The sequence below is a fragment of the Protomyctophum bolini genome (genome assembly GCF_963924005.1).
Source record: "Protomyctophum bolini genome assembly, chromosome: 10".
NCBI lineage: Eukaryota > Metazoa > Chordata > Actinopteri > Myctophiformes > Myctophidae > Protomyctophum > Protomyctophum bolini.
The window spans coordinates 12,290,397-12,305,396 of NC_137871.1; the positions used below are offsets into that span (position 1 = coordinate 12,290,397).

General features: G+C 43.6%; 1 protein-coding gene and 1 long non-coding RNA gene across 2 annotated transcripts in view; one reads left to right on the plus strand and one right to left on the minus strand.

Moving 5' to 3' along the window:
* The window catches only part of LOC308322782, a 486,306-nt gene that overhangs the window by 244,569 nt on the left and 226,737 nt on the right, over positions 1-15,000 (minus strand). The gene's annotated exons all lie outside the window — the stretch shown is intronic.
* LOC308322730 (POU domain, class 3, transcription factor 4-like) lies at positions 11,081-12,308 on the plus strand (the record flags this gene model as incomplete). The annotated part of the gene is made up of 1 exon (XM_080774137.1): positions 11,081-12,308. The coding sequence occupies one exon, from the start codon at positions 11,081-11,083 to the stop codon at positions 12,152-12,154; it is 1,074 nt and encodes a 357-aa protein (XP_080630263.1). The 3' UTR covers positions 12,155-12,308.

The window sequence follows — 15,000 nt, forward strand, 5'->3', positions numbered from 1 at the left end:
TCCCTTTGAGACTCCAGGTGGAGCTGGTAGCGGACCAAAAATCACACGTCGCATTCCTCCAGGAATGAAAAGAGCCCGGCTATAGTGACCCGATGTGTGCCGAGAGCGGGGAAATGAGAACCCGGCTCTCCAGTGAAAAGCTTGCGACAACATTTGTGCGAGAGATCACTCCTATCGGCCCACAGATTCCTGGTCATGTGTCTTAACAAAGACTGGGTTGTGTGTGCGATATAGAGAAGAGGGCTTTTCCCTGTGAGTCATACAACCGCAGTGGTGCAGTATACCTGTGTGTGTGTGTGTGTGTGTGTGTGTGTGTGTGTGTGTGTGTGTGTGTGTGTGTGTGTGTGTGTGTGTGTGTGCGTGTGCGTGTGTGTGTGCGTGCGTGCGTGTGTTCACTCCGTGGAGGTCTGTCCAGCTGACCACACTATAGCTGTGGGCAAAATCTAAACGGTTCAAGAGGAACTGACCCATAGGGAATGGTGTGTGTGTGTGTGTGTGTGTGTGTGTGTGTGTGCGTGCGTGCGTGCGTGGGTCGTCCCATACATGTTTTTGCCCAGCAGGCCCTGCTGTATTTTCACCTGTACGTCTTTTTGGAAGGAGCCAAATCCAAAGTGACATGTGACCAGACATTAAACAGAAGACGCCCTCAGACACAAGGTGCTGACGCTCTTTTCATGAGCTGCTCAATTATGCCATTATGTCCAGATTACTACCAGAGCCTCTCTCTGCAGGCCCTATCACAGCCCGGCTTATTGCTTCCAGCCAACCAATCAATCGCTAGTGTGAGTGTGAAGCGCTGATGAGTAGTGACAGATCACAGGGCAGCCCTATGTTGGCCCCGGTGGCCATGGTAACATTATCTGAGCCCTTATTATGGGCTGTCTATACTCTGGATCCATATGTTACAGGTAGAGAGGCTGGGCTGTATAGTGTGGACACCTGGGAACAGAATGATCATCACACACTTCTTTAATAATATATACAAATACATATTTGTTCAAGTACTGTGGTATTTACAGTTGTCATTACTTTTACCCACTACATCTCAGCACACTGGGCAAGACCTATAAGTAAGCTGTTAGGTTTATCATTTGTTTTGGGCGGAAGTTGCGGGATTTTGGCGGAAGTACCGCTCAAGGAAACGGCGTTGATGCTTTACCAATCAGTTGACATTCTCCGTGAAAATATGAAAAAAGTGTTGTGATTGGTCGGAAACATATCGTATCCAGGGGAAATGCATTTGTCGGATGTTCCGGACCGACACATCCGCCGATAGTGTCTCTGCCTTATAGGTTGTGACCAGGCTTTTCTCTTCGTAGATGAGTAAGTCTGCATGCACACCTTCGCAACAGACTGATGTATGCTTGTTGTATACAAAGGGTGTGATACATCTTGCCCCAATGCATTTTCCAATGGGAGTCACATGGTTTGACACAACATTTGTGTTGTATGAGGGGGAGGGGGGCAGTCGAAACACAGCCCGAAAGCCATGCAACAGCTTGTAGTCCAAAATGTTGTATCAAACCATGTGACTTCCATTGGAAATGCATTGGGTCACTTACATCTTGCTTACATCTATAGCATGCATAAATGTTGTATGCTCGAAAGGTGTGAGTGAGGCCTAAGCCTGGGACCGAGGCTAACATCTCAGAGGCACAAATTGTGCTTTTTAGGCAAGGCAAGGCAAGGCAGGTCTACAAGCTCCAGCATGTACAGTAGATCAGCTATTTTCAAAAGATTTTTTTTATACGTTTTGAACTTGTGAAATGGGTCTTTCCGCACAATTAGTACTTTTGATGCAGATACTTTTGTTCTTTTACTCCATTTTGAATTTGGGCCTCTTACTTGTAACAGTATTGATACTTTTCCTTGAGTAAAACATGCGAGTATACTTCTTCCATCACCGACGTCAGGTATCTGTCTAGTTTTGTACAGGGAATCTCAGGACATATCATATTTGTATTGTGACCTTCATGAATTTGATTATTGATTTATCGTCATTATCTTACGGGATCTTATATTTAAAATGTCTTATTACTGTATCCTATCTTTTTCATGTCATGTGATCATATCTTACATTATCTTGTCTTATGATATCATCTTTTTTTTTTGTATCTCATCTTTTTTGAACGGTCGTCTCTTATACATTATCTTGTCTTATATCATTATGCCTCTCTCAGTCTCTGGGTAGAGGTGCATATACTGTCCTCTGATCAGCCAATGCTTCATCTGGTCCCAGGAGGAGAAATGGACAATCTGACCTCAGCGAAGCTGCTTGTCAGAATCACTCAAACCTTTGGTTTGAGATTAATTCTCAAATCCCTTTAGTGTGATTTGACACTGTACTATGTGGTGTCCTCCATGGTGATACCGCTATACCAGCATTATACTGGATGTGTGTCCAGACTCCAGAGGTTTTGTATATGTAATGGAGCACTGTAACAGAGAGCTCCTCTGTTACATATACTTTCTGTGCACATCTATGTTTTGCACCGCGTATATCAATTGCACCTTGCATCTTATTTAACATGTAACCAGTAATAATCCGGCTTCTTTTTTAAAGTGGGAAATTTGGTAATTTATTGGCCTAAAATATTGTCTATATACATATACATTCATGAATCCACTTGCTGACCGGCTGTCACTATTGGGCAATTTATTTTTTAACAATTATTTCATGATTCTGAATCCATTCCAAGCATTAGTTTAGCACAAAAAAACACTCCTTGGGCTAAGAGCAGCCATAGACGTCATGACAAAGCACAAATGTGATGAGGTCAGCACATTTGTGGCTATATGGCTGTTTTTAGCCCAAGGAGTGTATTTTGTGCAAAACTAATGCTTGTAATGGATTCAGAATCATGAAAAAACCCTAGTTTGACATGTCACATGCTACTTAAAGCAAAAGGAAAGCATTTTTGACATTTTTGCCTGCCCTAGGATGTTAATGGTATAGGGTCACACCCCTATAAAAAGCATTGCCCAATACCAAGAGGCGGTCAACAAGTGGATTCATGAATATATAGACAATATTTTAGGCCAATAAAAAAGACTATATACCAAATTTCCCACCCGTCCACCTCGGCTGCCGGACTATAAGACGCCTGAGGGCGAGAAACGATGGGTGACAGCAGACTGCTGGGCGAGCGCTGGCGCTTTGAAATGCGCCCATACCCTATAGGTGGGGTTGGCAAAAGCGTCTTTGGGTACTCAGAAAAGCGCTATATAAGTTTGAGATATTATTATTATTATTATTAATACTTACATGCACCGTGTCACCATAGTTTTGATCGCCTGTCTTTTGTTGCCATCTTTGTCTTTTTGTGAATAAAAAAACGGGTTAATCAAACGCACCTTTTGGTTGCACCGGACCATGCCTCTGTAGTAATTTCCAGCTGCTAATTGGGCCACGCAGCCTAAAAAACAAGTCATATATGTATACTGGTGTACTGAGACGTGTGTACATGTGCATGGAGCAAATTGTGTTCTGTTCACCCGTGCCAACTCCGAAGGCACGACGAGTCAGGCTTGGCACTTGCTAACGGCATGCCTGAGCGGCTTGCTCAGGCATGCCTCACCACTAGCCTCAAGGCCTCACTGTCGGTGTGCCTGCCTTGTTGAGTTAACAAAAGCAACCATCCTTGGAAAAACAATATAGCCTATAGATGTTGTATTGGACCACCAGTGACTCCAGAGTATTGGACACAGTGGTTATATGTATTTGTGTACTGGTTACAGTAATTATGTGGACGAGCGCACGCATGCAGGCACGGACGCACGTCCAGAGGCAGTTAACGTCTCATTTCACATCAAGACGTTCATGCAAACAAAATACATACACATAAATTATCTCTGACTATAACATTTATTGTTGGGGTTGAAAAATACATACACTAAGCTGAGGATGTTCCACACATCTATAAGAGGTTTCTCAGACACACACATGCACACACACACATACACACACACGCACGCACGCACGCACACACACACACACACACACACACACACACACACACACACACACACACACACACACACACACACACACACACACACACACACACACACAATGTAGCATGTCGGTCCAAATGGACTCACACAGTATACTCAGCTTCATGTCGGAGTTGCACCCACATTATACGGTGGAAATCAGAGGAAGTGACCTCAGAGGAAGTGACTTCAGAGAAAGTGCGTAGGGAGGGAAGAGAACGAAGCTCCTGTAGCGCTTTGTATTCAACTGAGCATGCTCCAACTCCACAGCGAAGAGGGCAGAGGGGTCAAGGTGTGTGTGTGTGTGTGTGTGTGTGTGTGTGTGTGTGTGTGTGTGTGTGTGTGTGTGTGTGTGTGTGTGTGTGTGTGTGTGTGTGTGTGTGTGTGTGTGTGTGTGTGTGTGTGTGTGTGTGTGTGTGTGTGTGTGTGTGTGTGTGTGTGTGTGTGTGTGTGCGTGCGTGCGTGCGTGCGTGCGCGCATGTGTGGCACAGTAGACTAATTAATAATGGATCCCAGAGAGTATATGTGTTTGAAATGCAGATGTGCAACTGACTGCTCCTCCTGCTTCTTCAGAGAGAGAGAGTGTGTGTGTGCGTGTGTGCGTGTGTGTGTGTGTGTGTGTGGCTGTGCGTGTGGCTGTGCGTGCGTGCGTGCGTGCGTGTGCATACATCTAGGTCACATGGAAGGTATACCCTGTTAGTTATTTGGCTGTGCATGGCTGTGGTAGAGAACTTGCTGATATTTCACATGGAATTTCACCCTGGGAGAGTGGGAGAGAAAGATAGAAAACAAATAGTGAGAGAGGTATATAGAGCGACTGCAAGGAGAAACAGAGACAGAGAGAGACCTGGTTTTGGAGTTTTCTCTCTTTCCACGTACTATTTGCGTGTGTGTGTGTGTGTGTGTGTGTGTGTGTGTGTGTGTGTGTTTGTGTGTGTGTGTGCGTGTGTGTGTGTGTCGCGTGCATACTGTACAGTATATGTCTTGTATTTTTTAATCCCCATGGGGAAATCATAAATGTTCTACTGTATTGCCCGAAATACAGACAACACAACACACAGGGTCTAATAGACGTGATGTGGAGAGATGGTGGAGTGAGTGAGGGGTTGCCTGCATAGGAGCATGTTAGCAGTATATATGGTGACATGCATGCTGCTCAAGGGCACCTCGGCAGTGCCCAAGGGGCTGAATTAGCACCTCTCCAGCAGCTATAGTCCTGGGGACCATGCTGGACTTGAACTGGCACCCAAGCCAAGTCCCTGTGGACTCAGCTATGTTGTTTGTGTCTTTTTGTGTGAAGTTACTGAAGTATAGGCTATGCACTGTGTTTTTGTCTTTGCCGAGTTGAATTTTAACAGATGGCAATGTTATGTAGATTTTGGTTTGGGTTCCTTAACCCAGTGACACTCAGCACCTGTAGCACTGCACGTATATGCGTCACACACCCACACACACTGCACACGCACACATACACATGCACGCACGCGCACGCACTCATGCATGCAAAACTCACAGACAAGGTAAATATTCTTATATTAATTTTCAACAAAGAAATAAGTAAAAACGTTTTGTTTCCATTATTTAAAACATATGCAATTATACACATCATGTTCTAATGGACAGTTGCTGGTTAAATCCCTCAAGCACAGGGAACTGTTTTCCCATGAGATGAAGGAATATCTGTCTGGGGGCGGTGCGTTATGCGTTAGTTTGAATTAATTAATTTTCAAATTAAATAGGAACTGAGAGAAAGCATAATTTTATAGTGGGACGTGTGTTTAGTTATACATACATGTGTGCCAGTGAGTGTGCACGTGCGTGTTCACGGATAACAAACGGTGCATGCATGCGCGTTGATCTCGGCGTTATGAGGACATCCGATCCCGCCCTCGCGATGTTTATCTACTTCCACTAAATGTAATTATTCTCGCTTCGGTGGAATTAAATGTATATATGTGTCGAAACCACGGTTTGATGTTTTGCCTAAAATGCAGGATGTTCAAACCCCGAAACCAGGAGTTGATTATCCAACAGCAATGACTAAAATAGCCAAATGACATTATGGATGTATTTGGGCCTGACGGCCTGTATAGCCTATATATGATTTCGCTATCACTCGGTTATTTATTGTCTGCTTTTAGCATGCTTGTTTCTCATATAGCTTAAACAAAGCGTGATGCCATTACCCATTTACGCATGTCGAAGGCATTATCAAGGCCAAAGTCAAAACAGGGATATAGCGAGGCTGCATTGTGAAATATAGACCAAGCCTATATTCCACCTGATTTGAAATGAAGTCCTGCTTCTAAACTTTTATGCGACGTCAAATAAAAATAAAAAAAACGTAGTGTTATAGAGTCCCTGCAGTCAATCCCAAATAACTTTTCCTCAGTAGATATATAGTGTATATACTCTATAGGGCATTTTGCTATAGGCCTATAGTCTTTCTTGTATGAAAGCTGTCATCTCGCAGTCAAATAGTTTGAACAAGAAATGAATGTGAAATATGAATGAAAACAAAGGATATTTCGTGAAATAAAATGTTTTGTCAATATTCCAGACTGAGGCCTGAAATCGCCGTCGGTCATTTCGGGGTGAAAACGAAATCGTGAATTAATAGGCAATTTGAATATAGGCTGTGTAGGCGGATATAGTGAAACTATATATTCACACTGTTGCCTATATATTTTTCAGTCAAATGTGATTATGGTGATGATAATCTATGTAGGCTATATTATAGCATTTTATCATATAAAAGTGTGTGTGTGCTGAATTTTGGCAATTAAAACGCAGTTGCTTCTTTATATTCTTAATCTTATATGAGTTATAGGTTTTGGATAGGTTTTTACTAATTCCAATACATTCAAATCAATACTTAAGACCGAACTCTTAGAGCACCCTTAAGGCTAGCTATAACGCATTGGGCATGTCATATGTGTTTGCAGACAGTATATATGCCGCACCTCCATTATGCACCTATATCACATTTTATAACTGTTGACCTTTTTTGTATATTTATTCTAATTTTCATTTAATTATTTAGCCTATAAATGTATTATTTTCAGTTGTATTGGTCTGTTTTGTTTTAACGAATATCCCAATGTTCTGAGCCACTTGCTGTGACTGCACCGTTATTTTACTTACATATAATTATGTGAAACTTGTTTAAACCATTAATACATTGGTTGGATTAATTCCAGACTGTCTTCAAGTGGAAAAACACATGAAACATAATGACGAAGGAAGAATTCGTGTCCTCCACCTTTACGCACGTTACGCACGGGCCTATATAAGCTACGTCCTAAAAGAAAATCACTCCGCCATCCGTGGTCCCCCTACACACACACACACACACACGCACACGCACACTGAACAAACGCACCGGGAGTCATGCATTATGAATGTACATTTACACATGCGCGCTCCCGGGGGACGTAGCCTGCCTACCCAGCAGCCCCGCGGGCTGTCATCCCTCTCTGATTGACCGCGGGAACGCGCGCGTCCACGCCTCAACTGTGCGTGATGCATTTCCCCAATCAGCCCTGGCTGCTGCTAATGCGCGCACTCACGCGCGCACGCACACACACACACACACACGCGCGCGCACACTTTTCATGATGGACAGGGGGCCTTACAACAAAATATCGTAAATGATAATAAATGGTGGCTATAGCCTACTATTTCACAGATTGCGGTTAAACGGACCTTTAACAAAAAACAAACTTTGTGTTGTTATTGACATTTTTTTCTTCTTCTATAGCTCTCCTAAAACACAAGGGCCAATTGTCACCAAAACATTGTCACATTATATTGCTGGTGGTTGTCTGTAGTTTAAACAGCGTGACCCTGTCCTTTTATTAAGGACGTCACGGACAAATAGGAGTATTGATTTTACTGTCTGGGACCTTATGAGCGGTGTCAACTGTCAAGGTTGAAAGAACAAGTATAAGTTAAACCCGACGTGTGAAACTCAAGTCAAAGACGGATTGTGTTTTTGTATTTAATTTACTATAAACTATATTTTATTAAAAAATAAAAACAACGCCAAAGTTGATATGCAACCACGTGTCCCAATATAACTCAACCGTGAATTAATAACAAAAAACGGTTTGAAAATGCAATTCAGAATAACCAAATACATATTATATAGATTCGACATTAATTGTGAGTATAATGTTTTATGGGTGAAATCTCCAGTCTGTGGTCTAATCTGGTAGAGGTTTAGTTCGAGACTGACTGGGTCGCTGAAGAGGTCGTGACACTGAAGTGACAGGTCCCCGCCCCCCCGGGACACCCCGGCTGTCTCAATGGCAGACTAAAGCATATCTTGTATAGAAGTTTATTGTTTGTGCCTACAGGCTATATGAGGGCAACACAGACCACTGCACTCCAATGGGAAGGAGATGAATCCTAAATCCTAAAAGAAACGCACAACAAAACATCACCAACTTCTAATGTATTATCCCTGGCATGCAATGCTGCTGTTTAGAGATATATTTTCATCCACAAATATATGAGCTATGGTATTTGTCAACCGAAAATTCGACTTTTTAAACTGCTTTGAGAGTCGCTATATCCATGAGGGAGATTTTGAAACTGATTCAGGAACACAAATATAGCCTAATAGCTTCATGATAAACAATATAATATTATATTCCCCTATTAGTAGACTATATAGCTTATTTATTGTAGCCATTTTGTTTGTTGTGTTGTTATTACTATTTATTTTTCTATTGCTTAGTTATTTACTTTCTATTACGTGCATGTTTATATATTTATATGTCACACTTTACAGTTTTGTTTTTTTTGCAAATCCCCGAAGCTATAGCTGGAGTGTCTGTCCACCTTGGTGTAAGTAGCTGTGTGGGCTCTCCGCGGTCCGCTGTGGCTCGGCTGTGAATGGCCTCTTTATTCTGGGGCTTTGCCTTTTATTCGCCTCTCTATGGAGACGCGCTCGGCGGCAGAAAAATGCTGCTGTGAATAAAAGGAATCGACACAAGGAGGGCTTGGAGAGAAGCATCTGTTACACTTAGAAACTTAGACTATCGACAGCGAGCAGTGCACACACAACCCCCTCTCCTGTCTCTCTCCACGGCTCACTATATACTTCAAATGGCACTTTTAAAAAATATATACATTTTATAACAAGGAGTTGTTGGGGAAGAAAAAAAAACAGACTTTCAGCGTTTTAAAAATGCATGAAATTAATACATTTATAAAAGTGTTTGGAAATGATGGTCACTCTGTGTATAATTTCACGTTAGTTATAAGGGGATAGGCCTATATTTGGTTAGAAACAAAAATATATAAACGGAAAATGTATTAATCCAAAGCAGCTTGTTTTCCATGCCATGCCAGCATTATTGGGCAACCTACGAAAACAGAGGACTTGGATCAAAGCTTGTGCCATTTTGTCACAATGTCTATATTCTCTTCCCGAGTGCCCGGGCTATAGACCTATAACCCATATTAAGGAAATGTATTTACTATAGCTTTGCCTATATAAAAAAATAAAGTCAGTTGCCAACTTAATTGCCACCATTTGGCAACGATGTTCAATGTCCTATCTTGACTTGAAGAACTGTAGCCCATTGACTGCCCCGCGTGTGGAATTAGAAATAAACAAAAATTGTAAACGATTTAACTGTTATTTATTCCACAACAAAACCGACCTGCTGCAAGAATCACGAATATCCACATGTAGAGACTTTCTAATCCGCCATTACACCAGCAGTAGCAGCCATGTCCTCCGGTCCAATAGTATAGGCCAATATGTGTCATTCATTCTTGTCGTATATCCAGAGCCGTGCAGGCCTGCATGGCCCAGCAGGCTGCCTCCATGCACGCGTCGCGTCCATCCCCGGGCACAGCTCACCTGCCTCCGGCCTCTCTCTCCCCCATGGCTCCTCTCCTCCTCCGGTGCCCCGGCATGCAGCTCCTCAGCTCAGCGCCTCTTTAATGACTTAGTGCCGGCCGCGGTGCTGCTTTTTATTTCTGCTAAATGTATGAAAATGTATGCAAATTTAAATCAAGCTTAACCTGGGAGCTCCGTGCAATATATTTAATGGAATTTCAGGCCTAATAAAGGGACCCGGAGTCTGTCTTCTGATGGGAAATATAATTAAGCAGCTAAGTTACATCTCAGACATGCAAATAGAGCTGCATTTCTTTTTAACTCCATGAGGACTGGTCGAGATTCATATAGAGATATGCAGCTTGGTTTTGCATATAGACACATTATGAGGACACAATTATATTTGAATGATGATTTGAAAAAATAAATAAATGTTGGGCTATTGCTGGAAACCTCTTTTGAATACAAATAAAATGAATATAGAAAATAGCTCATCAACGTTTTGTATGTGAAATAATGCATACCATTTTTATTATCTTTCATCGTTTATTTTGAATAAGGCTAGCACAGTTCATAAATTGATGAGTTCAAATCTTCATCTCAGTAAATAGTTATTGCAGTCACTCAGTCAGTGACTGAGACTGGTCTGGAAATGAAAACTACCTGGGCGGAAAAACACCTCCGGGTCTCTTATCTTGAGGTGTTTTATCCCGTAAACACCTGCAGGAAATAAGCCCCTAAAAAGTTAATAATTAGCAGCGAGAATGGCTCTTGGGGTTGGAATGTATGTCCCTCTCGGGAGAAAAGGCCATTGCGCGTGCAGGGCATTCAATAATATAGCCTCCTGCTGCGCGCTCATGGGTGACACTGCAGGACCAACTGCAATAAAGCTAAATAAGTTGGAAAACTTTCATTAATAAACAGGAAGCGCGCTCCACGCGAGCCGAGAAGAACTAAGCACTGCGCCTCACTTCCGGTTACGGGGGGGGGGGGGGGTCCTGGTTAACCCGTTCCAGTCCGTGTTATCCCTCGTCCAGAGGCGGGGTTTAGGAGAGACGCGCCGCCATTGGCTGTGGCGCACCACCGTTGCTGTGCAGTCGGTCCGCGGTTGGTCGCGGAGAGTGTCCCTCAAGTGTCTCCGGCGAGAGGGAGATGTGAGAGAGGAGAGGGGCTGAGCTCTGCTCTGCTCTGCCTCTCAGTATAGCACTAGTGGGGTTCAGCTCAGCAGCCAGCATGGCCACAGCTGCCTCCAGCCCCTACACCCTCCTCACCTCCAGTCCCATGATCCACCCGGACAGCCAGGCCATGCAGCCGGCCAGCCCCTTCCGAGGCCACCACCAGAAGCTGCTGCAGAGCGACTACCTGCAGGGCGTACAGAGCCACCAGTGGGGCAGCAGCCTGTCGGAGGGCAGCCCGTGGGGGGCAGCCTCCGTGCAGGAGCAGCAGGACGTGAAGCCGGGCAGGGAGGACCTGCAGCTGGGCATCATCCATCACCGCTCGCCGCACGTCGCGCACCATTCTCCCCATCACAACAACAACAGCCACGCCAACCACCACCCCGGAGCCTGGGGGTCCCACAACAACTCCCAGCAGCAGCAGATCAACCTCTACTCGCAGACGGGCTTCACCGTCAACGGCATGCTGGACCACGGCGGGCTCACGCCTCCGCCGCAGGGCCAGGGCATGCACCCGGGCCTCCGGGACACGCTCAGCCCCGACCACAGCGACCTCGGCGGGCACCACTGCCACGACCACTCCGACGAGGAGACGCCGACGTCGGACGAGCTGGAGCACTTCGCCAAGCAGTTCAAGCAGCGGAGGATCAAGCTGGGCTTCACGCAGGCGGACGTGGGCTTGGCGCTGGGCACGCTGTACGGCAACGTCTTTTCCCAAACCACCATCTGCAGGTTCGAGGCGCTGCAGCTGAGCTTTAAGAACATGTGCAAACTAAAGCCGCTGCTGAACAAGTGGCTGGAGGAGGCGGACTCGTCCACGGGCAGTCCCAGCAGCATAGACAAGATCGCGGCGCAGGGCAGAAAGCGGAAGAAGCGGACGTCCATCGAGGTGAGCGTCAAGGGGGTTCTGGAGACGCACTTTCTCAAGTGTCCCAAGCCCGCGGCCCTGGAGATCACCTCCCTGGCGGACTCGCTGCAGCTGGAGAAGGAGGTGGTGCGCGTCTGGTTCTGTAACCGGAGGCAGAAGGAGAAGCGCATGACGCCGCCGGGAGAGGCCACGGCTCCGCACGAGGGAGGACCGTATTCTCACGGCGGGAGTGCGGGAGATGCCTCCTCGTGCCACGATCTCTGACCGCGGGGATAGTGGGAGTGCAGGACGAGCCCCCCGCCGGAGGAGAGACTATTATGCGCACAGAGCGCACGATGGCAGCGCGCGTATAGCTGCCGCACCATAACTCCAGCACTGAAAACAATAACACAAATACCTGCTCAGCCTTCCTTCCTTCTTTTATATTTTATATATATCCGTCACGGAGGCATTATTACCGCGGCATATCAAAGCATCTCATTTTCGAAAACAAACAAACAAACAAATCGCTTTTTGGAGCCAGTCGATTGCCAAAATTATTTTCTACCCTACACGGAGGAATATATATACAGACAAAATGTGCCTAAATAACCTGCTAGCGCCTTTGGTTTGTGACATCAACATGTCAGCTCAATAATTGTGATAGACAGTTGGGATTGATGTTTTCGTTTTGTTTTGTTTGTGTTTACCTTTGTGTTTCGGGCTTTTCACTGTCAAGTTCCTTGTCAGTATATCAAAATGTCAATATTCAGTGGAGTGAGAGGACACGGATATTCTTCAAGCTCAGTTAAGTTTCATTTGAGTTTGATTTGATGGTGGCCATTTTAAAACTCCACTTCGCGCATTCGTCGGGCTCTCAAACGCTTTTCCCCTTTTCACTATATTTTACACCTATTATTTTGTACATTTTACCTATATCTGTAGCCGACTTGTAATGTCATTTTCTTTGCATTATATCCATAGGCCCTCATTCCATTTTTTTTTAAAATAGTTATCGCTATCCAACATTGAAGCACTTGAGGAATGTGTTTATCATATTCCTCCCCACCTATGGCCCGTATAGCCTTTAAAGCGACAAGCAGTTACAGTTTTCGTCTATTTATAAATCGGGTTTTCTTGTATTCTTTTTATTTGAGTCATTCTGGACCATATAAACTGTGTTGGACTCTCTGAACCACGACGCTATACACCTGCCTATAATTTTATTGTATACGTTTCAGTATCAAAACAACAAGACAAGAAATTTTATAGTCTTACAAATAGCCTACTCTTGTTATTGGTTTATTTCTTAAGTATTTTTTCGAATATTGTACAGTTTTGTATATTACCCCGTTTGAGGTCATTAATTTAAACAAAACGCTCTTAGTTATTTGTGCACTTAATTAGCAATGTAAAAAGAAAACATATTTTCAATAAGAATTTGACTGTTTCGGCGCTTGTAATTCCAAATTTTCGATGACAAGACAGCTCAAGCAATTATTTATTTTCAGTATAAAGCTTGTATTATGTTTTTGAAATAAACTATGTAATGTTGTAATAAAGAAACCTCTCTGTATACATCTGTCCACACGTCAGTCACCTCGGGAAGTATAGCCCTATAGGCTTATTAAGAAGAAATAACACGTTATGCTTGTTGTTGTTATTATTATTATTGTTGTTGTTGTGTTACTAGGCCCTATAACAACCAGTAATTACAACCAGTAATAATAGCCCATTATTAGCTAAATATAAAAACATAAAATAATTTAATAGTAGGTAATAATAACGTTCTAATCAATGTCTTAAATAAACCATGGCCTATACTTTCTGAACTGTTACTGAATGCTATATAATACTGAACTACACGAGCATTTAGACAGCTATTGATTATTATTAGCCCTTTCGTAACCTATTTATTCATCGTTTTTATCCACAGAACAGTTTTATCTCTGTTGTCTTTTACATTAACCTTCACTTGTAGCTCAATGTCACCTGAAATGGCTGCTTTAAGAGTCTCATAGTTGTTTTTATGTCAGCTGTAAAATATGGACTGATTAAGCAGGGCCTGGTCTGCAGGTGTGGAGTTTGTGGAGATTATAGACAAATCCACGGAGGGCTGCCCTGGGAGCATATAGCCATAGCTGATACTATTCAGCGCAGCTTGACACCTCAGTATTGATTGCCTACACCTGGACTACAGGGCAAGGCTCTGTGGATTTGTCTATATGGGACTATAGTCCATGGGTCTATTATACACCTGGTCTATAGTCCTATTAGTCCAGGTCTATTATACACCTGGTATAGCCTATAGTCCAGGTCTAAGATTATGCAGACCTGGTCTAATAGTCTATATATAGACCTGGTCTAATAGTCTATAGACCTGGTCTAAAGACTATAGGTCTTTCTAGACCAAGTCTATAGACCTGGTGTAAAGCACAGATCCCGACCCACAGTGGGTCAGAATCGGGGCCCATTTGTTGGTCACAGACAAATGTTCATGAGTCCCTTTATTTTTGTTTTTTAATTGATATTATTATAAAAAAAAATCAAAAAACATTCCCAAAAAAGCAAAGAATTCCATGCATTAAAAACAAACCTTTCTTTTAAGTAATTTCATGAATAAATAAAAGAAAAATCTAAGAAATTCCATAAATCAGAAAACAAATGTTTAAGGTGAAAAATAGCCAGCGACGTGTTGCGAGCTTGTAGATCTGCTATTTTCACTTTTGGGTCTTGCAGGGTAAAGGCAAACATCTATACGGTATATATAACTTCTCTTTTGGGTCTTGAGCTATAAAAGGTTTTGTAAACCACTGAAGACCAGTGGTTTCCAAAACCTTTTAGCTATACTCTAGAATCTAGAGCAGGTATTCTAGACCTGGTCTATACTGTTTATAAAACTAGAGCACGTCTATAGTCCAGACTCCAGACCAGTGAAAAGTGAGGAGCTCCCTCCAGCTCTGTGACTTAAACGTTGTTGTCCGAGGCTGCTGCCCTCCTCCAGCAGACATGCATGATTTATCGCCTGGGCTGCTGGGCCTGACAGCATAACAGAATGACACACACACACACACACACACACACACACACACACACACACACACACACACACACACACACACGCACGCACA